The following is a 1,878-nucleotide window of genomic DNA, read 5'->3' on the forward strand; positions in this document are numbered from 1 at the left end:
GATGAAGAAGGAGAGATTCTTCTTTGATGATGTGGAAATTAAGATAACACCAACTGTTGGTTTATTCATTACAATGAACCCGGGATATGCTGGTAGGACTGAACTACCTGAAAACCTCAAAGCACTCTTCAGGTAATGTACATGTACATGTATAATGTATATGCTTAGGTCAGAATTAAGAAGCTTTTGCAAGTGAAGAATTGTGTGGTACATGTACATGTATATACTGTGCATATTAATATTGTCCCATTAATACACTTCACTCAATATGTACATGTATATCATTAGACCTTGTGCTATGGTGGTTCCTGACTTTGAACTGATTGCTGAGATAATGTTAGTAGCTGAGGGTTACATTGATGCTCGTATACTAGCAAGGAAGTTCCTTACTCTGTACACTCTGTGTAAGGAGCTGCTGTCTAAACAGGATCACTATGACTGGGGGCTGAGGGCCATTAAATCAGTACTGGTGGTAGCTGGATCTCTTAAGAGAGGAGATAGAGGAAGGCCTGAAGACCAGGTATCATTATAAAGTGTATATGTACAGTGTAGCCTCTTTATGAGCCCACACTACCTGCCCTCAATACATGTACAGTGTAGCCTCTTTATTGGGCCCACACTACCTGTCCTCAATACAGAAGTGTCCTCATTTCAGAGGTACTTTTGTATAGGCTTGTACCAATTGGGACATTACAAAATGTCCTCATTATAAAAGGATCCTTATTATAAAGGTGTCCTCATTATAGAGGGTATACACTCTATGCATGTACATGTACATTGCATGTGTACATTAGAATACTACTGTTTATTTACAATGTATTATCTTTAATTTGTGTCCACTGCCCTGTAGGTATTAATGAGAGCATTAAGAGATTTCAACACTCCAAAGATAGTGACGGATGATGTCCCAATATTCATGGGACTGATAGGGGACCTGTTTCCAGCACTGGATGTACCCAGAAAGAGAGACATGGACTTTGAAGCATGTGTCAAGCAAAGCGTACTAGTAAGAACTGTATAATACCGTAATATAATATTATTTGCATGTACATTCATGTACAATATATGGAGTGTTTTCTAAAACTAAAGGCTAATTGTAGAACCAGCTATAGCCTCCCTATTATTATTATAGTGACTAATTATCTGTTGTAGGATCTTGGTCTTCAGGCTGAGGATGGTTTTGTATTGAAAGTGGTTCAGTTGGAGGAACTGATTCATGTCAGACACTCTGTGTTTGTGATTGGTAATGCTGGAACTGGGAAAAGCAAGGCAAGCATACATGTACATGTACATGTACATGTACGTACAGTAGCACTTCTATCACTATTATTATACTAATACTTTTATTAGTATTATCTACATCATCATCATCATTATTTATCATTATTATTATACAGATATTACGGTCACTCAACAGAACGTACCAGAACATGAAGAAGAAGCCATTATGGCAGGACCTCAACCCAAAGGCTGTCACAAACGATGAATTGTTTGGCTACATAAACCCAGCGACCAGAGAATGGAAGGACGGCCTGTTCTCCTGCATAATGAGAGACCTCGCTAACATATCAAATGAGAGTCCCAAGTGGATTGTACTAGATGGAGACATTGACCCAATGTGGATTGAATCACTCAACACTGTCATGGATGATAATAAAGTTAGTATGACATTGTGCATGTACATGTATGTACATAAACTTATTCTTATACTTATATATATACATACAATGTACATGTATGTGTATGTGCACCATAAGGAGTGAGGACTGCTATGCTGTCATGTTTAACATCATGTTCTTTTACTAGCATTTTGATATAATTTACCTATCACAAAAAAGGAAAATTTAAATAATTTATTTTTGCAACTGCTTCACAAAA

General features: G+C 37.2%; 1 protein-coding gene across 1 annotated transcript; it reads left to right on the forward strand.

Moving 5' to 3' along the window:
• Nucleotides 1-4: 4 nt before the first annotated feature.
• LOC100641357 (dynein beta chain, ciliary-like) lies at nt 5-1,658 on the forward strand (the record flags this gene model as incomplete). Its single annotated transcript, XM_003391754.3, has 5 exons — nt 5-132; nt 289-520; nt 851-1,006; nt 1,153-1,269; nt 1,398-1,658. Coding segments are annotated over 5 exons (894 nt in total), but the record flags the coding sequence as incomplete, so codon positions are not given.
• Between the last annotated feature and the right edge of the window lie 220 nt (nt 1,659-1,878).

The sequence above is a fragment of the Amphimedon queenslandica genome, unplaced genomic scaffold, assembly GCF_000090795.2.
Source record: "Amphimedon queenslandica unplaced genomic scaffold, v1.1 AMPQUscaffold_6457_Cont21584, whole genome shotgun sequence".
Classification (NCBI taxonomy): domain Eukaryota; kingdom Metazoa; phylum Porifera; class Demospongiae; order Haplosclerida; family Niphatidae; genus Amphimedon; species Amphimedon queenslandica.